Source organism: Podarcis pityusensis (genome assembly GCF_964106645.2).
Source record: "Podarcis pityusensis genome assembly, chromosome: 1".
Classification (NCBI taxonomy): domain Eukaryota; kingdom Metazoa; phylum Chordata; class Lepidosauria; order Squamata; family Lacertidae; genus Podarcis; species Podarcis pityusensis.
Genome location: NC_138028.1, coordinates 105217715 through 105239464, shown reverse-complemented (window position 1 = coordinate 105239464; position 21750 = coordinate 105217715). Strand labels below are relative to the sequence as shown.

Here is a 21750-nt window from a genome sequence, read left to right as displayed (position 1 = left end):
TAGTGGCATAGTTTTTCTATACTGATAATTCTACATGGTATTAGAGGGAATAGTAAGTGCTAGAGGAAATAGTAGTAGAGGGAATATCCCACCACAGATAGATAGTAAGCAAGAGATACTACATGATAACCACAGAACAATAAGCAGCGATGAAGAAGCTGTTTCAGAGGAGCTGAACTAGGGACCTTGAGAGGATCTCAGCCTACTTGGTGGTGGCCCTCAAAAATGCCTTGCCTTGACCTTGCGTTGCACTGACACCAGCAGCAGCAGCTCCCCAAAAGCAAAGAGAATAGGCATACTCAGAAGGGAGAGTTGTTTAAGAGAGCGCTGAAAGAGAGAGAGCTTCTAGGGCACAAGTTGGATGGGAGGGAAGGGAAAAGGAAGATGAAATGGATGGTGGGCTGACAGACTGATTCCTCAAGTGTGAGGGAAGGAAGAGAACGAAGGGGAAGGGGACGAGAAGTGCCCGAGGCTGCTTCTCTGCAGTCTAGTCCCTCTACTCTGCACTCATGCCCAAAAAGTCCTCCTTTCTTTCCACCCACTATCCTGTTGAGCCAGCGAGCTTCTCTTCTCCCTTCTGAGCGGAAAAGGCCATAGGGAGTGTTTTAGGAAATGAGAAAGGACAAAGAGGTTCCATCTAAATAAATAACAAATTGGAAGGGCCATCTACCATTAAACAGAGTAACATAGCCACTTCATGAAACAGATTCAGAGTGTCATGAAAGGGTAGCAAACTGGTAGTTATTCAATTTATTACTGTTCTTATTTTTACTACCAAGGACGGAGAGAGGTGCTTCCAAGATTTTCTGCCTCAGGAGTCAAAATAAATTGACTGGTTTTAGATACTGTTGGGAGGATCCACCTAATGGGCTTCCACTCCTCCCCCTCCTCCATATAGTAAATATCACAAGTAATGGGTTTTGCATGTAATAGTTCAAAGATTTTTGCCAGCCTTGGTCATTCTGAGTATTTATTTATTCTTTAGTTCTGAGTACTTATTTATTCTTTGGTATATCCATGCCAGAGGGTAGTAAGAGCTCTCCAAAAGGCTGTTTGCTTTAGAAATGTAACCAGACGACTCTTCAAAGTGGAAGGACTCTACAGGTGTCTACTCTGAAGGAAGCCTCATTGAGTTCAGCAGGAACGTGTTAAGCGGGTATGGGACAACAGCCTTATCGCTCCGTTAATTTCACAACACCAAAAAAAAAGCACTCCTAGGGGCATGCTAATTATTAGCCAAGCAATCACCTGCAAAATAAAAAAAAACACCACACGCAAACTACAAACTTGGCTCACAACAATATAAATAATTAGCTTCCTCAGATAATTTTTAATTTAATTAAGCACAGCCAGTGAAGTTTGGCTAAGTAGTCGTCAAAATATGTAAACTGTATAATGAGGGTTGGTGTCAATCTCAAAATATGTAATATTCAACTGAATTCTCTCCTGCATGAAGCCGCCATCTTGTTCCCTGGAGCCACCAGCCCTGGAGTGCTTTCTTACCGTAGGGTAGAATGTCTGCTAGAGCGGGTAATGCTATTGCCAACGGGAGAGGGGAGGTTACTTCCTCGATGGAGGTCTTCAATGGATCGACTCCAAGGCTTAGATTTATCCATTGAGTTTTCCATGTTGTTTTCCAAGCTTTCAAAGTCAAACCTAAACGGAAATGAACATTTCAATGCAGGTTTGCAAAACACAAAAACGGAAAAGAGAAAGTAAGCAAGAAGAGAGAGACGTAGACAACTTTTTCCTTCCTGCTGCTGAACATCTGCAGATTTACTCTGTCCCAGCTGATTACAGTCAACAATACAGTGACAGAGCGCACTGTAACATATTTCCCCTTGAGCTAAAAACAGAGTGCTAGTTACACGTACGTTTCACAGTAAATTTGGATCTTGAGAAACCGGGAGAGGGCCATCGTGCAGATAGAACTGAGAAAGAATCTTACAACCTTATCCAGATTTTCTAACTTCAAAACTGCTTGATTCGTTGGAGGAAAACAAGTCTCCAGGGCTCTCTTCATTTTTATTTTATTTTATTTTTTAAAATCAATTAGCTTTGCTTTCTAATTTAGTTTCAAATCTATCCCTGTATAATGGCCAAGACCAAACTCCAAACATATGCAATGCATTTAATGTAATCATTTCTGCTCTTCCTTTGTTTTATTTTTCCCCAGCCCTTACTCGATGCACTGCTCTTTGAAAGTGGAGCCATCTCTTCCCTTCTTATATGCTCTGAGGTTATTCTCTACGCATGCCATGTTAGGGAAGAGTAAACGACAAGTAAAACGCCTTGCTCTTGGTTCAGTACGGGAGGTGAAAGTATTTAAAGCAAGCACTTCTTTTCCTGCAACGTGCCTTTCCCCCCAAATCAGTAATGTCCTGCCATTAACTTTGTTCCAGTTCAAACAAAACAACTGTCTCTCCCAAGCACCTTTGTCTGTATATGTCCTAAAAACCAAATCACATTTCTCTTCGTCTTAAGAACCTGAGGTCCTGAACCAGGAGAACTGCAAGTAAAGCAGAAACTTGTTTGCCCGTTGCTGAATTCATGATCCTTTGAAGTAGAAATGGGAAATCTGTAAGCCCTCCAGATGCTGTTGGGCTGCAGCTCCCATCAGCCGCAGTCTGCTGAGCCAACGGTCAGGGATGCTGGGAGTTGTAGTCCAGCAGCATCCAGAATGCCCCAGGCTCCCCATCGCTGCTTCAGAACATTCAGGGCTGGACAGCACAGAGGCGAAACAGGACACTGAAGCACAGTTCAGGCCAATCTTCTTCTCCCCTGCTTCCCCGATAGATCAGCACTGCAAGGGGATTTCTCATGGGGAGCTAACAGCATGTAGCTCCATAAGACAACTCGTGCTTCCCAGTTTCTGCCCAGTACTAGCAATCACACCACTGCCATCATCTTATTGTAGGCATTTTCATGGCCAGTTCAAAAACTTTGAGAGTGGCAAGAAGAAGCTTGACTGCAAAGTGGTTCTACTTTCTGCAGTTCTGCCACAGCATACCAAGTGGAACTCATTGGTCTCAGCCGTGGTAAGACTGCGAACCTACTGCATTTTAAGATATGAAATCTCACTTAGGGAAATTAGAGCTATAAAAGCTTTGGAAAGGGCCCATTGCTCAGCAGAGTAGATGTGTTGCATGTAGAAAATCCTTGGTTCAAAGCACTGGCATCTCTTGTTAAAAGGATTTCAGGTAGCAGGTGATGGGGAAAACTACTGTTCGGGACCTTGGACAACTAATGCAAGACTTGACAATACTGGGCAAAAGTGCTTCCTGTGTCCCTAAGAGGTCTACAATTCACTTGTGCTTTTGCTTTAACTGCTTCCATGGAACATTTGAATGGGTATGTTCTGAAGGTATGGAACTATCTACTTTGGACAAAGATGCAGAAGGCCGAACTCATCTCAGGATAGAGGAACAAACAAGTGCGGTATCCAGTGTTTCCTATATGCTGCTGATACAACATACTAAGACAAGCAGTGCATTGTGTAACCCCACAAAGAAGAGATTTCTGGCAGCAATCTTTGGAACACCATCAATTGCTAGAACGGTAAACTATTGCACTAAAGGGTGTTCAAGCTTTAGTGCACTGTGATGCACTAGCAAGGCCAAAACAGCAAATCACTCTACACTGTAATGTTTTGCTTTGCATAAGCCGGGTCTTACTTACGTGACTGCATACTGTGCAAAAGACAAATACTCTACCAAAACATCCAAGCCTTTGTTTTCTTCATTCAAAAACTCCCTGACCCACCTGTTAGGGGAAATCATTAGAGATCAGCATATTTGTACTTGTGCAAGCAAGTCTGCACACACACAAAAAAAGAACCCAGTAATTACAGGAGAAAAGAAACACATTTTGCAAAAGCTAGTACTGTATTTTTTGCTCTATAAGACTCACTTTTTCCCTCCTAAAAAGTAAGGAGAAATGTGTGTGCGTCTTATGGAGCGAATGCAGGCTGTGCAGCTATCCCAGAAGCCAGAACAGCAAGAGGGATTGCTGCTTTCACTGCGTAGTGATCCCTCTTGCTGTTCTGGCTTCTGAGATTCAGAATATTTTTTTCCTGTTTTCCTCCTCCAAAAACTAGGTGCGTCTTGTGGTCTGGTGCGTCTTATAGAGCAAAAAATACAGTAATTTCTCTCTCAGAAACTTTTCAGCATGGAATGGAATGGTGTCACCAAATCACAAGGCCATTGCACGTGCTCAGAGCCAAGGTAAAATAGTCAAGATTTTGAGGTTATCATTAGAGGTCAGCACAATTACCAGGTATTTCACTTATTTTAATTTAACCATCTGAGCAGTAAAGCAAGCATCATTTGGGCTTTCTGCCATCTCTATGTAAATGTAATGCCAAGGATATTTTATCGTTTTGAAAAACCTGGAAATGCACTAACAGAGAAAGTTGGTCAACAGTAACACGGCGGCAAAACCCAAGCAAATATCATGTTAACTGGATTATACCCCCAAATCTCAAGAAACAAATGAGTTTTTGAACTTCCAATGGTCTTTCTGCAGGGATAATTGGACCCGAGCCATAGCAACCACACCAGTGATTCCGAATTTGTATGTACTGATTTATTTTAATGCAATATTCTTTTTATCATGCTGTACACTGCCCTAGTATATACTACATGAACAGCAGTATAGAATCTTTCAAAATGGATTTTCATTTGACATAGATTAGGCAGAGGCCTTCTTATTGAGGACCCTTCCTCAGACTGGGAACTATGGGAAATTGGCCAGGGGGTGGAGGTGGGGAGAGTGAAGAAAGAAAAGGCTAGGGAGAATACTGATGGCCCAAAGTCTGTGTTTATTTCACAGCAAGTGATTTAGGCTGTAATCACATACAGCCTAAGTGGGGATGCCCATTTATACTTTTTAAGTAGACAGGTATAGGATTGAGCTATCAGTCACAGTTTTAAGAAGCAATGCTCTCGATGGATGGGACCAGGAGTGCATGGTACGGCTGACATTTCACCACATATGGAAGGAAGCCATTTTCTGTCTCAAAGGATTCATGTGTACAGGTACGGATAGCTGCACACAACCAATTAGCTCAAGCTAATAGTCACATTGACACACACAAAAGAATTTCACAGCAGCCACTGACTTCAAAGTCCTAATGAACTTAGCAGAAATAGTCTCTCACTTCAGTCACAGCTAACATCTGGCAAGACATTAGGGTAAGTCATAAATTTCGCTTGGCATTTTTAAAAAGTTAACTCTCGGGCAAGTTTCCATAAAAGAAAAGAGTAAAAGATGATATACTGACAACTTCTACTGCATATTTAGTTTGGGAAATATTACTGAAGTTTGACGTCCATCTGATGACAAAACTGCTACAATTGCTTACAGACTTCATTGGCATGTCATCTCAAAGATATTGCCTAAACATTTGCTGCTCTGCCAACTATGTATTAGCAATGTTGGCCTAGCTTTGGTATTTCATGGTCAATTTCACTTCAAACGGGCTTTGCAAAAGGTGGGGGAGGGAGGGGGAGAGAGAAAGAAAGAGAGCCAGAACTTTTAACAAAAATAGTTTGTGAAAGATCGGGTGGGGGGGCGTGTTCCAACACACTTTAAATGCAGCTCTCTTTTGAAGCAACACTGCAGTTGTTGAATTGTGTGTCTCTAAATTCTCATTGCCTGAGCAGCACAACGCTTATGCAAAACCAGGCCACATCACAAAGTCACAATGCCTTGAAGGAAAGAAAAATATGCCAAAGTAGTGGTTTTCAAATTGTGTTCTAGGGAACCCTGAGGGTTCTGAAAAGCTTCTCAGGGTTCCCAAAGGAAAGATCTGTAATGGTGGTTGAGGTATATTGTTATTGTTGTTTTTCTCTGCCTTTAAAAAGGTTTTATAGATTATTTTTCTTTATTTCTTTATCTTTTTACTTTAACTCTTTGTAATTAATATTATTCATAAAATAAAATAATTTAATTTTTAAAAATGAAATGAAACCAAGGCACCCAGAAAAAAAACATTTTTACCCACCATGGGTGATGATGATTTATTAAATTTCTATACCACCTTCAATCAAAGTATCACAGGGCAGTTTACAATATAAAAACATAAAAATACATACCATAGTAACAAACAAAAACAATGGCTTCCTCAATAGGAAGCCCACAGAAAGTTTAATTAGCCAAAGGCCTTTGAGAAGAGGGATGCTTTCACCTGGCGTCTAAAGATATGTAGAGAAGGTGCCAGGTGAGTCTCTCTGGGGACAGCATTCCACAAGAGGAGAGCCACTGTAGGAAAGGCCTGCTCTTATGTTGTTCCTGTTTGGACCTCTCACAGAGGAGGCATATGAAGAAGGGCCTCAGATCATGACTGCAGGGTCTAGGTCTGACATATTCATGAGATTATTCAGTTGATGCATGACAATGAGGCCCCGCAGGCCTGTCCAGTACTTATATGTACTGTGCATTCTCTGGAATATGTCCCAGAATGCTCTGCAACACAAGGGAGTCAATGGCAGATATTTAGGAGTACCTCAGCAGGTAAGCCAATGAGGAAAGAGTTCCTATAGCAAAGCTTGAAAACCCACAGTCATAATACTATTTGAACCATGGTTCCATTTGAGCCATGAAGATACACAGCTGGGCCAAGGAAGCTTTAGACAGGTTGCAATAAATGTCTTTTGCCCAAACGTCAACAAAGGTAAAATAAAAAAAATCATTCTTACCCAATGTGATTGGTTCTTAAAGAAATTTCTAGTTCTCGTAATACTTGTGTAGATTCTTGAACTCTTCTCCTAAATTTCTATAATTTGCAAGGAGAGAAAACAATGCCTGAGTGTGATATTTAGATTCAGGTAGATAGTATATAAAACCTTCACACTCCCATGACAGGCGGAATACATAAGTCATTAAGATGCATATTAAGTTTAAATTCTGAAGAATTACTCTATTAATCAGACAACCAGTTGTGTGTGTGTGTGTGTGTGTGTGTGTGTACACACACACACACACGCACACACACACACAATTTCCAGTACAAATAAACTTATAGTATATGAAATACATTTAGAAATCAAAATTTATCTTTTACACAACACTTTCTCCAAAGCTATCCAATATTTCATCCTGACTTTTTAACCTTCTCTCTGATACTATACTATATGGGTAATAGTTACATTTAGCTACACATTTTACTGCATGATCTGTACACACCTGGCAAATGTGTTTTATTGTGCTCTCTCCCTCTCTCCCTCCAATCCACCTAGAGCAGGACAAGCTTAAGTGACAGAATAGTGCCCAGAAGCCGTGATGCGCTGGATGAGGACCAAGAAACTGAGACTGAATCCTGATAAGGCTGAGTTGCTGTGGACAGTTAGTTCCCAAATCCAGAAATTAAGAGAGACAGCCTGTTCTAGAAGGCTCCCCTTGAAGGAGCAGGTGCATAAACTGGAGGTTCTCCTTGAATCTCTGCTAACACTAGAGGCCGAGGTCCACAACCAGCTGCTTCCTCAGCTATGGCCTCAGTAATCCTCACTTCAATAACCTCACAACTGGATAACTGCTCTATCTGAGTAACCCTTGAAAATGTTCTGAAAGCTCCAGCTAGTGCAGAATTAAACTTCCAAGTTGCTAACCACAAGGTAGGATTCATGGAACACCAATCCCTAAAGCACAATGCTACCTGCCTGTGTGCTACTGGGTCTAAACTAGATTTTAACTTGCAGCCTACAGGTGCTGTGTTCTGCAACCCATGAACCTTGTGCCAAACCACTTTCATTTCAACTTATGCCAGAAGTCTACTGGGTTTGTAATTCCCATCAGTTCTTTGCCCACTGACCTGCAAAGACATCCTTCAATGCCCAACCAGCCATGCAACTATAAAATGAAATATAAACTTTTCACTTTAAAAAAATATGCAAGGAAGACACACTCTTCTGAACCCTGATGGGACCTGTCTTTTGATATAAAAGAATGCCCCATTTATTCCATCATGTCAGCAGAATCGGGTGGTGAAGTTTTGACTAGACATTTCCTGGGTACAAGTCTTGCTTGCTTCCAATTATATAGCACTTAATGACCTAAGTCTCAAAGCAGCGTACATAAAAATTACAAAGGTTATCTTTGGGGGAAAGGAGAAAAAGCTGTGAGAGAGAAGAATGCATGTTTGAATGCCTCTGTTAAAAATATAAACCACCATGCACATAAGGCATTAACAAGTCTAGAAGAAGGCTGAAGTGAGCCCTTCTCCCAAAAATGTACCCCAGCATGCAAGCTTTCCATATTTTCAAATGTGCAGGGCTGAGGGTCAGTGCATAGAAGAGGTAAAGGTAAAGGTAAAGGTAAAGGTAAAGGGACCCCTGACCATTAGGTCCAGTCGTGGCCAACTCTGGGGTTGCGGCGCTCATCTTGCTTTATTGGCTGAGGGAGCCGGCGTACAGCTTCTGGGTCATGTGGCCAGCATGACTAAGCCGCTCCTGGAGAACCAGAGCAGCGCACGGAAACACCGTTTACCTTCCCGCCGGAGCGGTACCTATTTATCTACTTGCACTTTGACGTGCTTTCGAACTGCTAGGTTGGCAGGAGCAGGGACTGAGCAACAGGAGCTCACCCCGTCACGGGGATTCAAACCACCAACCTTCTGATCAGCAAGTCCTAGGCTCTGTGGTTTAACCCACAGTGCCACCCGCGTCCCATAGAAGAGGTAAAGGTAAAGGTAAAAGGTACCCCTGCCCGTACGGGCCAGTCATGACCAACTCTGGGGTTGCGTGCTCATCTCGCTTAAGAGGCTGGGAGCCAGCACTGTCCGAAGACACTTCCGGGTCACGTGGCCAGCGTGACGAAGCTGTTCTGGCAAGCCAGCACCAGCGCAGCGCACGGAAACGCCGTTTACCTTCCTGCTATAAAGCGGTACCTATTTATCTACTTGCACTTAGGGGTGCTTTCGAACTGCTAGGTGGGCAGGAGCTGGGACCGAACGACAGAAGCTCACCCCGCCGCGGGGATTCGAACCACCGACCATACGATCGGCAAGTCCTAGGCACTGAGGTTTTACCCACAGCGCCACCCGCGTCCCTATAGAAGAGGTAGGCAGCATTAAAAAAAAGTTAACCCCTCTCATCTCCAACATAATTATTGTTTGCACTCCAGACATTGCTGAACTACAATTCCCATCATCACTGACAATTGGCCGTGCTCGGTCTTGTTTCAGAGGAGCTGCAGTTCAGCAAAATCCAAAAAACCAAAAGTTCCCCACACCTGGTCAACTGCTTCATTTGGCTGATTTTATATACTACTCCTAAATGAAAATGGGGGGGGGGGGGTGGGATTCAAACATTTACAAAATAAAATCTCTTACCTTCCTAGTTACAGCTGGATCGAGATAGCCTTTTAATTTCTGGATATATGTGTGTGGAGGATTCTTGACTTGAAATCTTTCCTGTAGGGGAGAAGAATAATGGTTAGCCATCCAAACAGTTACTAGATATGCATTATAGCTAGATACCATAACTGAACGTGCCACTCTTTGCTTGCTGTTTTCATTTAATTAATATTTTATCTTCAGTTTCGTTAGGTGTCAGAAACTGGAATAAAGGCCCCGGAGTCTAAATGCTTTGAAAAAATTAAACATGTCATAATTAAAAATGAGCCACAGTTATGCAAGTTAACAGCTCTGTCACCTTCTCCTGTTTCAATTAATACCATAGGATAATTATGTGTGCCGTGAAAAAGCTTTGCATGAGAAAGAGAGGTTTCCACTACCAACTTCAACATACAAGCTCTGAGTTCATTTTCTGTCTTCTTCCTTCCTTCCTTCCTTCCTTCCTTCCTTCCTTCCTTCTTTTTCAACACCTCTTTGTGCTTTACAACTTGCTGCTGGCTTTGAAGGGTAAACTAAACTATGAGAATATTATGTATAGGACAGTAAGAGAAAAGGAAATGGGAAACGCTACTAATAAACAAAAATTATTAAATCTGTTTAATTCATCACTGTAGCCAATCTGCAAATACAATGGAAATCACTGACAGAAAGCAAATATTATCCATGATCATGTCCTGTACAAGCCAGCAATGGGCAGATTACTCTATTTCTGGTCCATTTCAGTTCCGCATGTTCATGAGTCTGCAGTGTTCGAAACTCCCATTGTTCTAGGCGCATTTTGCGACAAGGAATTTCATTAGCGCAAGCAGTTTCTGAGCTCTGGGCGAAGTACTGTGCCTAAGATTTCAGATTAAAACTGCAGAGTGGAAAGAAAGGAGGACCTTTTTCTGCCTCCCCACTTCCAGCCACTCTCTGAAGACTGAAGAAGAGACCCTCTTAAGAATATTAGGGGGTGGGCAATAAACATGAGTTATATCCTACAATAAGATTTGCATTTTTGTTTCCTGTAGTATGGCTAAGAGCTTCAAAAATCCTCCTTTTTGTTCATATGCTAATCTCATAACTGCACAGCGTGACTATGATTCCAGCACTATGTGCTGCTTTGGTACAGTATTTTTTTTAAGTGTTTGCTTATCTCCTGTAAATATGGATTAAATTCATAAAGCTGAATTATAATACCACACACCATTTTATGTCAACAACAAATCCTTCACATTAATATGCTTATCATATTCATATCTACCGATTATCAACACCCAGTGAATGCTAAATACTGATAACCATATCCTGAAGACTGAAACAGAGAGATCCATTGTTTCTTTAAAGCAGTGGTTCACAAATTACACTGTTTAATATCGACTTATGACTGAGCCTGTTGGCATACTTTATAACTTACATCCCTTTTCCTTTGTCACATCATTCCACCTTTATGAATAGTTCCATGCATCCTAATAATTTGCTAGCACATGAGAAGTGGGGACTAAGATAATTAAAAAGAAATAAGTCACGTGTGGAAATCTAAAGCTTGTGAACTACGATGTGAAAGGCAAATCTAGTAAATGCTTAGAAATCGTGACTTATGCAAGTCTGCAGCATAAGGTGGCTGCAGGTCAGCACTAACTGGCTAAGACCTTGCACCATTTTAATTCCTCAGAATAGTTCTGTGGCTACTTTCATTCCCCCCACCCCATGTGTGCATGCATATGTCTGTGTTTTTAAGCAAGCAGAAAAATAAATGCTTAACCCTTTTTGAATATCCAACCTAGATAATCAAGAGTAGCATGTGGGTAAACAAACAAAGCCAACTCTAGAAGAAGATTCCGCTTTTTTTTCTTCACACATAAAGCAACATACTATGGAAAGGCACGTTACTCAGGTGTTACGCAGCATAAGTAGGGTCTGCAGGCCATGAACACTAGCCCTGCCCCCAGTATTCCCATATGTGCCAACCACGCCTATTTCACCACAAACCTTCCCATATTGAGGGAAAGTTCTGAATGGGGCTTTAAAGTATATGGCTGATATACATTTAGAAGTTTCGTTGTGCTAAGGAACCCTGATAATGCAGTGCTCCTGCTCTCCCGGAGACTTCTAAGCAAGCTCAGCCAAACACACCTAGACGACCCCTTCACTGCACGTCTTCATTCAGCAGCTAGTAAGTTATGGAAGTCTCTACCACAATGAGGTTATGAATGACTACTAATCTCAAGGGCTACAGTATATTACTTCTAGCATCAGATGCACTATGTCTCTGAATACCAGTTGTTGGGGATCACAAAGAGTGCTATTGTGCTCATGTCCTCTTTGTGGGCATCCCACAGGTATTTGGTTGACCACTGCAGGAACAAGATGCGGGACTAGATGAGCATTTGGTCTAATCTTGTAGGGCTTTTGTTATGTTGTGTATGTAGGGGTTGTGTACATTGGGGCCAGGGCTGGATGCACAGACCTTGAGGATGTCAACCATGTTGCCTTTCCCTATTCAGGCATAATGTCCGAACAGAACCTTAGAGTATGCCTTTAGGTTGCAGACCTACATAATTTAATACAGAAGGCACTGCCATGGTTGATGCTAACCAGGAACTGAATCCAGAGTTTCAGCAGGGTTTGATATTTAAAGCCTCATTAAAAGCAAACCATAGTACCTTTTATGGTTAGTTCTAATGTCAACAACTTATAACCATGGTCAAAGCTGGAAAATGCATTTGTACATGAGAGGAAGAGAAGCGATACACAATTTATTTCAAGAACTAAGAGTATTAAATGTTCGCTACATTGCCATTTTCACTATTCTTGTTTACTTTTTTTCCCATTGTTTCAAGCATTCGGTCTCTCACTCTTCAGCCCAAAAGAATCCAAAAAGAAGAAAACCAAACAGTAGCCAAACAATTTAGTAGCACAGCATACAACAGACCAGCAAAAAAAAACCCTAAAATATTACATGTATTATTATTATGCATTATTACATCATCAACAACCTTAAATACCAGGTAGGTATCTTGACCACCAACATCCCAAATTGCTAATATGTATTGCTAGATGTAAACAAAATGCTCATCTTTTTGGATAAACCACACAATGGGCTTCTTTTCCAGAGCAACAGTCCAAGCCTTCCATGGGTAATCTATTACGTAGGCACAGATATATTATAATACACACACACACACACACACACACACACACGACCATAGCAGTGGTCAGAGGCAGAATTGCTTCTGAGTACCAGTTGCTAGAGACTACTGGAAGGGGGTGTGATCCCGCTTGCATGCTTCCCACAGGCATCTGGTTGGCCACTGAGAGAACGGGATGCTGGTCTAGATGAGTCATTGGCCTGATCCATCACATTCTTCTTAGGTTCCTAAAAAGTGTTGCCATTGCCCCTGAAATTGTTGCTGCCCATAGGCATAACTGCCAAGGTCACTCACACCTGATGAAATGGCACAGTGGTTCAAATGAGTTAGAATTGTTGTTTCCATGAATCATCTGCAATGTGAAAATCATCTTCAAAGAAGCTAACAGAAGAAATTGAAAGTTTCACATTATTGCTCTCTGGTGCATAAAGCTTCTTTGACCAACCATGTGGGAACTGCTCACTGAATCATAAACCCGGCATGCATAATCCATAAAATGTAATAGTTAGTTAGAAACTCATATAACGAAAGCATGACTTTCCTGCCAACTTCCCTAGAGCAGACAAGATAACTATTCTAAAATAGTGGCTGTTGAGAGCACATTATTCAGATGGGAATACTGTTTGCTCGAGCTTGTTTACAACTGTCTGCAAAGCCATTCCCTCCACTCTCGTTTCCTCTCTGCAGAACTCTTTCAACTCCTTTTGTTTCATTTCAGTTTGCAAATGAAGAGATCTGGAAGTCTGAGCTTTTGCTGGAGTTTTCCGATCACTGTGAAGGCTAAATACACTCCAGGGAGATCTGCACTGAATACAGACTAGTAATGCTCCCAGAAAAACATGAAGTCTTTTGTCTGAACCAAGCCTAGCCCAATTTGAAAATCATTTAACTAGTAGTAAAAGAACAATTAAAGGTCACATCACTGGGGAAAGTGGGAGGAAATGTAAAACCTGAGTAAGGTGACTTGGCAGGTAGCAGATGACTTGAGTTACATTACTGGAGACAGTCTCAGGGTGCTCTGAACTGATTTCCCATTCTTACTGTTAATATTACAAAGTGGAACTAGAATGTACGACAAAAGACCTACCTCTTGCAATAACAAATACTTTGTTCTCAGCTTTCAAGAGAAAGGGAGAAATGATTTAATAAACACACTTGTCAGGGCAAGGTGACCTCAGAGATCAGCACCAATAAAAACTCAGGATTGTCTGTGCTTGAGCCTATGTAGAAAAGGCCAAGTGTCAATGGACACACACCAGACTCAGTGTCTTATCCTGGCAGGATATAAAGGTAAAGGTAAAGGTACCCCTGACAATTAGTCCAGTCGCGAATGACTCTAGGGTTGTGGCGCTCATCTCGCTTTACAGGCCGAGGGAGCCGCCGCCTGTCTGCTTTCGCAGACAGTATTTCTGGGTCATGTGGCCAGCATGACTAAGTCGCTCCTGCCGAAGTCAGAGCAGTGCACGGAAATGCCGTTTACCTTCCCGCCGGAGTGGTACCTATTCATCTTCTTGCACTGCGTGCTTCCAAACTGCTAGGTTGGCAGGAGCTGGGACCGAACAACAGGAGCTTATCCCATCACGGGGTCTCGAACCGCTGAACTTTCAATCGGCAAGCCCAAGCGGCACAGTGGTTTAACCCACAGTGCCACCCATGTCCTACCTGACAGGATATGGCATCACTTAAAAACAAAAAACCAGGGGGACACACATCACATGCAAATATTCACTGTAACCATAAGTAAGCCCATACTGTTCGAAACAGAGTGACGAGTGCTTCCTTATTAATAAGCTACATTTTTATTCCTTCCTCCATGAAATGAAAATCAGGCCAATGTACACAGAGCACTCAATGACTTTTTTTGGCACGGCAAATCTCTGACAGCTGCTGAATGTCCCAAGATTTGAAATCAGTTGCCTTAATCCAAATCTAAGAATAATCTCTATCCAATTACACTGAACCTCTAACTTCAATACACTGACGCACTCCGCAAATAAAACAGAGCCAACAATTGTTTCTCTAAAAAATGAGTTTCCGTGCCTAAATGCACAAAGGTTCTATAGTCAAGAGAAGAGAATTCTAAATCTATATCTTCTGGGGCCGGTGGGAAGAACTCACTGACCCATTTCACCCAAAAATATCACTTTCACATTTGAAAAAAGTAAATGTGTATTCAGGGTGACAGGGCTAGTGGGGGCTGGTGAAATACAGATACTGAACATGTGAAGTTCAACCATGCTACAGAAGAAACAATTCTCCATCTTCTCCACCAGGAAATCATATTTATAGCACACCATTCATTTCTCAAAAAATTGGCTGACAGGTTTGCTTTACCTGAAGGAACAACTGTACACGGGCAATTTGCATTCCTACTAATTCAACAGAAGAAAGCATGTTCACCGAAAGTAAGCAAATGAGATTTTAAACTCCTTGGTATCTGCCTTTTTGTACTTCACTGCTTAGTACAGTGCTGATGTCAATGGATTATAGTTGCTATTACATTATATGGACAACCGTAAATGGTTCCACCTTTGAAAGCTAAACCGTTTGGGCACCATGTCTATGGAATACCACTGCAAAACATGCTTGCCTGGCAACCATTTTCTTTTAGGGTTCTTTTCTTTGCTCAGGCTTTCTTCTCCCAGGCAAGTATGTACAATCTTAATTGTTGTATGTTTTATTCTTATATTTGGGACTTGGTGTAACCAACATGCAGGTGAAACCTGACCCCTGCCTGCTCTCATTTCCACCTAAATCCAAGGAAGCTCAACCAAGATAAAATAGAGGTGCTCCTCAGCAGCAGAAAGGTAGGGCAGAGAAGAGGGGCTCAACTTACCTTGAACGGTGTTACACTCCCCTTGAAGCATTCATCTCTGAACCCAGAAGCCCACATTTTCACAGTACTTTTGCACAACAGGGGTTAGAGTGTCAACAGTGCCCATTCCCTGAGAGGTCAGACATGGCCCTGGCAACACATACTTTGGTTACATCTTATGCAGGGCTGCCTTTGAATGAAGAGCATTTAGAAATTTCAACACTACTGACTAGGGTTAAATATAGGACTCATGAGGCTCCCATGTTACAGCAGCTTCACAGGCCACTGGACCATTCTCTCATATAAGTTTGTCTGGGTCTTAAGCTCTTTGGGAAAGGACATCCTCTTTGTCTAGTTAATATCTAACTAGTCAATGTATGTCATCATTTGGTAGAAACTAGAGAGAAGGCATTCTCAGCAGCTACAGGGCAACCATAATTTTTTCTCCATACAATGCTCCTGGGAATTATATCATGCTATCCTGCAGCATCATTCTATGCACCGATCTTAATAGGTTTTTAAAGCAACCAAGCAGCTACATGCTGATCATGGCATGCATGTTTTTAAAGCAAGGATGAGGAACCTGCGGCTCTCCAAGATGTACTTAAGACTCCAGTTCTCATCAGCACCAGCCAGCATGGATGGTCGATAACATCTGGAGAGAACTGTAAGATCCCCATCTCTGGATTAAAAACTTGAAGAGACAAAGGAGAAAGATGGAAAGACCACCTCCTCACCTTGTAAGTGTCCCTACACACCCTAAAGCATAGGTAGGATCCAGCCCAATCGCCTTCTAAATCCGGTCTGCGGACGGTCTGGGAATCAGTGTGTTTTTATATGAGTGGAATGTGTGCTTTTATTTAGAATGCATCTCTTGGTTATTTATGGGGCATAGGAATTCATTCATTTCCCCCCCCCCAAAAAAAAACATAGTCCGGCCGCCCACAAGGTCTGGGGGACAGACCTTGCTGGAAAAGTTTCCTGACCCCTGCCCTAAAGTGCTGTGATTCTTGTGGGCATTCCACAAAAGTTGCAGAAATCCTCCCTACAACTTCACCCAGCCAAGAAGGGGTCATGCACAGCCCTCATCTATATTCTGACAGGCCTTTGGCCTGATAAGTTTGTTTGTTTATGGCCACTATTAAGTGTTGGAATCTGTTGGCTTGATGGAAAAGTAAGATATAAATTTAGAAAAGAAAGAAGTTATTGGTTTAATTTGTTTTTAGCCACCTTAGGGATTGTGTGTTCAAAAGCCAGGTTATAAATATTTAACACAAACAAAAAAATGCCTTATCAGCTAAATCAATAGGCCAAAGCTTGGGAGCTACAAGCTGGGAAATAACAGAGAGTTTAAACTTGGCTTCAGAGTGCATGAGATGAAATCCAACTACAAACTGGTTTACAAGCAGACTTCAAAGAGATAATAGCAAACAATAAAATTAGTCCATTTTTTCTGCATACTAAAAACTGGAATAGTGAAACCAATTGTGAACAAAAGATCGTCCCCTCCTTAGTTTGAAGAATCTGTATCTTCTTGGGAGTTCCTCAAGAGATACACAATGTTGCCGTGTTTAGTCTAATTGTCAAGAAATCCTGTATTCTTTTGGCAGCAGTGGAATGCTTTCTATTAATGATCAGAAAATGTTATGGTATGAGCCTGTCCAAACTGCAATTTGCAACCAGTAATAAGAGGGTGAAAGTGCATTTGTTAAAGGAAATCTCAGGGAGTATATCCTTACAATTTATCTTCAAAACACTCCATACATCCTTTTCATTTCCCAAAGCAAATTCACTTTTTTTTTATAAAAAGCAGTGCTTGCTCATCTGCATAACATAAGAACAGAAAGCATTTTCTAAAATGTGCTTTAGTCTTACCCATTGGCTAAGGGCTTTCTAGGGAGTGACCTGCCTCTAGCCTAAAACCACACTGATGTGGAACACCTGCCATTGTCTAGGGCCTTGGAACACACAGTCCTGTTGTGGTAGATAAATATAACACAGGCATCATTCCCACTCTGCATGGAGGCAACCAGCCAAAACCATAGTTTTAGTGCTAACAGAAGTGAACTTGAGTTCACTGACTCTCTTCTTCTCCAATGCAGCCATGAGGAGGGGATTGGAAGTTTATGCTTCCGTCTGCAGTTAATTGTGGTTACAAACAATGGTCAGTGTTAACTATGCTCTAGGGCCATCGGGTGGGAGGTCCACATGGGAATGTGGGGAACACATTCCTGTGGCATCATGGGCAGGGCATTGGGTGTGACATCCACCTATGTAGCACAGTCCTACCATTCCTGCTACACAAAACTCAAAGGTATACACAGTAGTGGCCAGAAAGGCAACACGGGTTGGTCTCCTGCCTTGCCAACACCACAGGGCACTTCCGGTTACTAAGAAGGGGAAGGTGCAGTGCTGCAGGATGCTCAACAGTATACTGGAGCAGCAGAAAGGTCAATTCACTGCTTCACCTACACCATGCTGAACTCCCCACTCTTCAGTAAACAGCAGCGATGCACAACATTTGGAAGCTAGAAGAGTAATGCAGCCCCATTCGCTCCACCCTACTAGCCGATACTTGGGTGGGAGAGGTGGAAAAGAGAGACAGTGATAGATGATAAATGATAGATAGATAGATATGATGATAGATAGATGATAGATGATAGATAGATAAGAGATAGATAGATATGATGATAGATGATAGATAGATAGATAGATAGATAGATAGATAGATGATAGATAGATGATAGATAGATAGATAGATAGATGATAGATAGGTAGGTAGGTAGGTAGATGATAGATACACACACCACATCTAGGCAAGCAAGAGGCATTACTGCCGCTCAAAGACACATTCCATCCATGCAAAAGGAAAGGCATTGATGTGATGGAGGAAGGCTGGCTTAAGGACAGTTCCAGGGGCCAGATACAGATGTTTGTAGGGCTGCATATGGCTCTACCCAACCCTAGTTTAGAGAAGAAAGCAAACCTCAAACTTTGGCTCGTTTCCCATAGTTAACGTGAACCACAGCAGGGCTTAAAGAACTTGTGGTGATGAAGCTTTCTTAGGGAAGTTGGAACCCACTTACAAAGCAAGATCTGCACAGGTCAGACTACTGTGTTTAAAGTCTTCCCACCTTCAGAAGTGAAGCAGGCAATGACCCATGAGAGGGGCTTCTTGACTGTGGTGACTTGACTCTTGAATGCTCACTTCAGTAAGGCTCCTCCAGCGCAGTGTCTGATGTCTTCACAGCACAAGGAAAGGGCCTCCTTAAATTTTGCACAGCCTTTTAGATACTGAGTTCTACACTGTTTAAATCTGGCTTTTTCCTTCTCTGCTGCTACTATTTTTAGCAGTTGTTATGAACCCATAAAGGAACTGATGGCATCTAATGTATTTTTTATATAGAAATAAATACGATGATATTTTACAAAGAGAGAAATAGATAAACAGAAGGACAAAGGCAGCAAGAATTATGGAAGCAATTTTTATACAACCCAATGCTTACATCTACTCTCTGGAAAGAATGGCTGGATAATTTTAACTGGAGAGTGGAAGGCTTCTTTTGTAGAGGAAGAACAAGAAGGAAAAAAGAGAGAGCAGAGATTTTGTGGATGTGGTCTGTCATATGCAGTATGACAGTCTGATTTAAAATAAAAACTAAAAAAAAATCCTCTGACAGGAATTCACTTGCTGTTTGAGTCTGCTGTACCAAACAAGGCTAGCACCACATGCTTCTGGGACTGCTGAAGGGGGAATCCCAATACAGTTGCATACAAATGTGCTGCTCAGCAAGAAGCGATGGAACTTAAGATGCTCTGAAGCAGAAGCAGAAACATATCCCCAGTGCAACACAAGACACAACCTGGCTTGCAAGGGTTTCTATTCATAATGTTAATAATATAAAAAGTTCACTCCCACAAGATCTGAAATCACAAATTTGCTGACATTTGCTTATATATTCATTTAAATTTAGCCTTACTGCAAAGATTCCAAGTGTACTTCTCAAAAATCACAAAATAAAACAGCCAAATAAAAATAATTTCATCAGGTGGTAAGTGCCCTGATCGATTTTCAAAAACGGCTGTGTAATTACAGCCCATTTAAAATAAAATAAAATATAAAATAAAATAAAATTCAGTCTAGAAAATTTCCACAGGAGGGAACAAGGAACAGACAAAGCATTCCCTCATCCCCTTGTGTGCCTGGCTTGACAGAAGACTTCCCTGTTAGTTCAAACACAGTCTCTCGTGTTGTCTAAACTGGGAAACTCTGGTTTAAGCACTGTTTACAAACCAGGATTTCATAACTACAGTCTGCTTTGCAATCCTAGTTTTTAGGTGGTAATCTACAGGTGTGGGTGAGTTATAATTTCATAATTACAGTGGTACCTTGGGTTACATACGCTTCAGGTTACATACGCTTCAGGTTACAGACTCCTCTAACCCAGAATTAGTACCTCGGGTTAAGAACTTTGCTTCAGGATGAGAACAGAAATCGTGTTCCGGTGGCGCAGCAGCAGCAGGAGGCCCCATTAGCTAAAGTGGTGCTTCAGGTTAAGAACAGTTTCAGGATAAGAACGGACCTCCAGAATGAATTAAGTACTTAACCCGAGGTACCACTGTATATGAAAGAGTGGCTGGGGAAACCCAGCCAGATGGGCGGGGTACAAATAATAAATTATTATTATTATTATTATTATTATTATTATTATTAGTATTATTATTATTATTATTATTATTATTATTATGTAACAAGAGACTGCTGGATCAGGCCAATGGCCCATTTAGTCCAGAATCCTGTTCTCAAACTGGCCAAGCAGTTTGTGGGAAGATCTTTTAAGCAGGACCTGAGCGCCACACCACCTTCCACACCTGTGATTACCAGCAACAGGTATTCAGGTGCATATTGCCTCTGACAGTGGAGGTGGAACATGGCCATTGTTTTTAGTAGCCACTGATAGCCTTATTCCCTATGAATTTGCCTACTCCTTTTTTAAAAGCTATCCACCATTGGTGACCACCACTGCCTCCTATGGAAGCGAGCTCCATAGTTTAACTGTGTGATACTTTCTTTTATCTGCCCCGAATCTTCCAACATCCAATGGATGTCCACAAATTCTAGTTGTTACGAGAAATGGAGAAAAACTTTCCTCTACCCACTTTTTCCATTCCATGCGTAATTATATAAACGTTTACCTCGTCCCCTCTTACTCGCTTTTTCTCTACTCTGGAGAGTCCCAAGTGATGAAACCTTTTCCTCATGGGGAATTGCACCATCCCCTTTTATCGTTTTGGTTGCCCTTTTCCAAATTTCATATCAAAATTCATATTCTACTGCAAGTGAAGAAAAGTAGTAGCTCAAAGGGAGGTTCTAAATTTCTTCAGAACAGAATTATAAACATTAAGGCGTTTTTTGTCCCCCCCCCCCCCAAAAAAAAGAATGTGAATTGGACAAATTAAATTTCAAATTCCACTCTCTTGGTGCTTCAAGATTCATTGACATGTTTTATGCCAAGAACTATGGCCTTAGTTTCTAAAAATAACCCACCTTTTAATGCAATGAGGACACACACACACACACACACACACACACTCATATTCCCTTGTCGCTAACAAATATTTTCTAAAGAAGGTGGAAAAGCCACTCATAAACCGAGTCATAAATGAGAACATGGAACAGCTGATTCCAGAATATCCTACCCACTGCTGCAGAAAGGTTAACAACTCCACAAGAGGACAAGAAGTGGAATATTTTGTTTTATTTTTCCTTAGTCTAGTTGGCTAAAGGCCAATTTAGGCATAATGAACTAAAGAACAAAAGTTTGGGGCTTTAGCCTTAAACAAAAGGGAACATTTGCCTAGACGTGTCTACAAAGCCCTTAGGGTGTAGATCTAAAATTGTAATGGGGGAGCGAGATAAATTTATTCGATTCTTCATTTATAAAATTTGTATTCTGCTTCTAATAGATAAAATAACATCTAAGCCTTTTTTTTTTTTTACATACAATATAATTGGAGGGGCATCAATGCAGAATCAAAGAAGAACAGCCTTCACATCAGACTTAAAAAACAACAAAAACTATATAAAAGCAGAGTAAAACTATATACCACAGACAAAACTAAGCACTGCACAGAAAAATTAATAAAGAACATTAAAAATTTGGAATCACGGTCTCCAGGAAAACTTGTGTCATTTATTGGACAAGGACTTGGACTTTGTAGACCAGATTCAAAGTCTACTTGAGCGTCCCTACATCCAGTCCAAAATTTTGGTCACATCAGCTCTCTACTATGAATCCTGTAGCTTTCCTTCCTTTGGTAGGTTCCAAAACTTGCATTTCAAAACACTCTTACTCTGAATATACCTGATAATTTCAACCGCTCTGGTGCAATGGGCAGAGGACTGGTGATCGAATGGAAAGCCATATTTGAACGGAAGCCCCCTATTTGAA

The 21750-nt window shown here is 41.5% G+C and overlaps 1 protein-coding gene across 7 annotated transcripts in view; it reads right to left on the bottom strand.

Moving 5' to 3' along the window:
• Nucleotides 1–21750, bottom strand: part of FMNL2 (formin like 2) — a 190876-nt gene that overhangs the window by 57587 nt on the left and 111539 nt on the right. For all 7 annotated transcript variants that reach the window (XM_081006209.1, XM_081006207.1, XM_081006211.1 and 4 more), the window contains exons 3-6: nt 9329–9409; nt 6699–6775; nt 3679–3762; nt 1504–1656 (exon numbers count right to left, since the gene is read on the bottom strand). In XM_081006209.1, the coding sequence (XP_080862335.1) occupies nt 1504–1656; nt 3679–3762; nt 6699–6775; nt 9329–9409 (395 nt within the window). The remainder of the gene's footprint in view (nt 1–1503; nt 1657–3678; nt 3763–6698; nt 6776–9328; nt 9410–21750) is intronic.